Source organism: Sinocyclocheilus anshuiensis, unplaced genomic scaffold, assembly GCF_001515605.1.
Source record: "Sinocyclocheilus anshuiensis isolate Anshui unplaced genomic scaffold, SAMN03320099.WGS_v1.1 scaffold200, whole genome shotgun sequence".
In the NCBI taxonomy this organism is placed as follows: Eukaryota; Metazoa; Chordata; class Actinopteri; order Cypriniformes; family Cyprinidae; genus Sinocyclocheilus; species Sinocyclocheilus anshuiensis.
Window position 1 is genome coordinate 1,051,561 of NW_015558595.1, and position 2,908 is coordinate 1,054,468.

Consider the following 2,908-nt stretch of genomic DNA (forward strand, 5'->3'; position numbering starts at 1 on the left):
AGGACCTACAATAATGTACAGTATTTGAAAAATAATGTGTTTTTTGAACATTCAAGCATGTCAACATATTCTGTTACACCAAATACACAAAATAATGATCTTTAAAAAAGCATCATATGACCCCTTTAAGATGCAAATTACCACTTGAAGTTTCTGTGAAGGGAGTCCCTTAAAATGAGGCCCCATTCAATTTCTTCATAATTTCTCTTTTTTTTCTTCCAAATGTTCCAAAGCAGCAGTTATCAGTTCAGTTCGGATGTATTAGTGATTCAACTAATCTCACACTTTGCATTTTTAAACGTCTTGTCATGTCTTTGCAGGTATCTTATCAGTCAAGGTGCAAACGTCGGTGTAGTAAACAGCGAGGGAGAAACGCCATTGGATATCGCAGAGGAGGAGGCCATGGAGGAGCTTCTGCAAAACGAGATCAACCGGCAAGGTACTGCTGCCTCTCCTTGACACACATTACACAGTCACTCCAAACTTCATCTTTCATGACAATGATTTGCTAGGGTGTACAAGGCTTAGTGTCATGTCCATGTCATGCTACGGTTGAGATCATTGCTTTCTGACAATTCTGAGGCAGTTCTTCAAATTAATTGCCTTGCTCGGATGGCCACGGGTGATATTTGCATCATGCTCAACTTTCCCAGCTGCTGTGTGCTCGAGTCGAGGCTGCAAGTCTTGGAAGGACTCCAGTGGGTGCACTGACTCAGAATTAATATTAGAGCCGTGCTCAGCCAGTAGTGTAACACACAACACCCTTTCTCCTGTGTCCACTCTTAACTTGCCTGTTGACCTGGCTGAGTACTTGATGTCCGAGGTATATCATGCGTGTGCAAAGTCATAAAGGATTTAGGGAGGTGTGTGTGTGACTGGCTGTAGTGAGGTCCCTTACATAATGGAGAAACATGATCCGTTTGACCTGACGCCCATTGTAATGATCCTAAACTAGATGAAATGGTTTTTCTATTTTTGGACTATTTTCTTGATGATGAAATGGAGCCCAGCTGCTACTGAGTGGCCCTGTTCAGACATGCGTTAACAGCCTGAGGTGGTGTGTGGCTCCTTGTTCACCAGGATGTATCAGCAGCAGATAGTACAGTTTCTGCACTGGCTCAGAAGAGGAGGTGAGAGCGGCTGGTGATGTAGGCGTAGCTAGGGCTGCACGATTAATCAAATGTGATTGTAGTAATCAGTAGTAAATCTCCATCACGTTTTTTCAGATGGAGCAGCATTTACTACACAGAGCCGTAGTTCATTGACAAGCTATGCAAAATCGCATTCATAATCGCAGACGATACAATCGCGCGATAATGAAATCGAAGAAATTGTTCTGCAATTATGAAAGCTGTTTGCGTACGTTGACAGTGAACTACGGCTCTGTGTAGTAAAAGCATGTGAAAATACCACAATTAATACCATGTTTTTACTCCAAACTCGCTTCATAACATCAGCCGAGTGCTTGAAATAAATCCTTCTGTGAGATGATGTGGCTTCTTACACAGAATAAGGTGCAAGGCAACGCAACATATTTCATAGTATTCTATGCAGTGATAAAGTCGATTAGCATTGCATTAGCATTGCATTATTTTATATATATATATATATATATATATATATATATATTCATTATTATATATTTATTATAATAAAAAATTATAAGGACCATTAGCCAAGACTACTCAAATTTGAGTCTGCTCAAATTTGCGCAATCCTGCTGCGTTTCTGAGTGCTGCCTATGAGGCTACCTGGTCGAGCACATTTTTGAAGAATTAAAGGGATAGCCCATGATTTACTTACCCTCAAGCCATCCTGACAGTATATGACTTTCTTCTTTCAGACGAATATAGTCTGAGTTATATTAAAAATGTCCTGGCTCTTCTATGCAGTGGCAGTGAATGGGTATCGAGATTTTTAAGCTTTTAAAAATGTGTGTCCATCCATCATAAAAAGTGCTCCACACAGCTCCAGGGGGTTAATAAAGGCCTTCTGAAGCAAAATTTGCATCATGCTCAACTTTCCCAGCTGCTGTGTGCTCGAGTCGAGGCTGCAAGTCTTGGAAGGACTCCAGTGGGTGCACTGACTCAGAATTAATATTAGAGCCGTGCTCAGCCAGTAGTGTAACACACAACACCCTTTCTCCTGTGTCCACTCTTAACTTGCCTGTTGACCTGGCTGAGTACTTGATGTCCGAGGTATATCATGCGTGTGCAAAGTCATAAAGGATTTAGGGAGGTGTGTGTGTGACTGGCTGTAGTGAGGTCCCTTACATAATGGAGAAACATGATCCGTTTGACCTGACGCCCATTGTAATGATCCTAAACTAGATGAAATGGTTTTTCTATTTTTGGACTATTTTCTTGATGATGAAATGGAGCCCAGCTGCTACTGAGTGGCCCTGTTCAGACATGCGTTAACAGCCTGAGGTGGTGTGTGGCTCCTTGTTCACCAGGATGTATCAGCAGCAGATAGTACAGTTTCTGCACTGGCTCAGAAGAGGAGGTGAGAGCGGCTGGTGATGTAGGCGTAGCTAGGGCTGCACGATTAATCAAATGTGATTGTAGTAATCAGTAGTAAATCTCCATCACGTTTTTTCAGATGGAGCAGCATTTACTACACAGAGCCGTAGTTCATTGACAAGCTATGCAAAATCGCATTCATAATCGCAGACGATACAATCGCGCGATAATGAAATCGAAGAAATTGTTCTGCAATTATGAAAGCTGTTTGCGTACGTTGACAGTGAACTACGGCTCTGTGTAGTAAAAGCATGTGAAAATACCACAATTAATACCATGTTTTTACTCCAAACTCGCTTCATAACATCAGCCGAGTGCTTGAAATAAATCCTTCTGTGAGATGATGTGGCTTCTTACACAGAATAAGGTGCAAGGCAACGCAACAT

At 41.7% G+C, this 2,908-nt stretch overlaps 1 protein-coding gene across 1 annotated transcript in view; it reads left to right on the forward strand.

The window, feature by feature from the left end:
• The window catches only part of LOC107680011 (protein phosphatase 1 regulatory subunit 12A-like), an 85,114-nt gene that overhangs the window by 49,574 nt on the left and 32,632 nt on the right, over nucleotides 1-2,908 (forward strand). Inside the window, exon 3 of the mRNA XM_016475754.1 lies at nucleotides 321-439. Within this exon, the coding sequence (XP_016331240.1) occupies nucleotides 321-439 (119 nt within the window). The remainder of the gene's footprint in view (nucleotides 1-320; nucleotides 440-2,908) is intronic.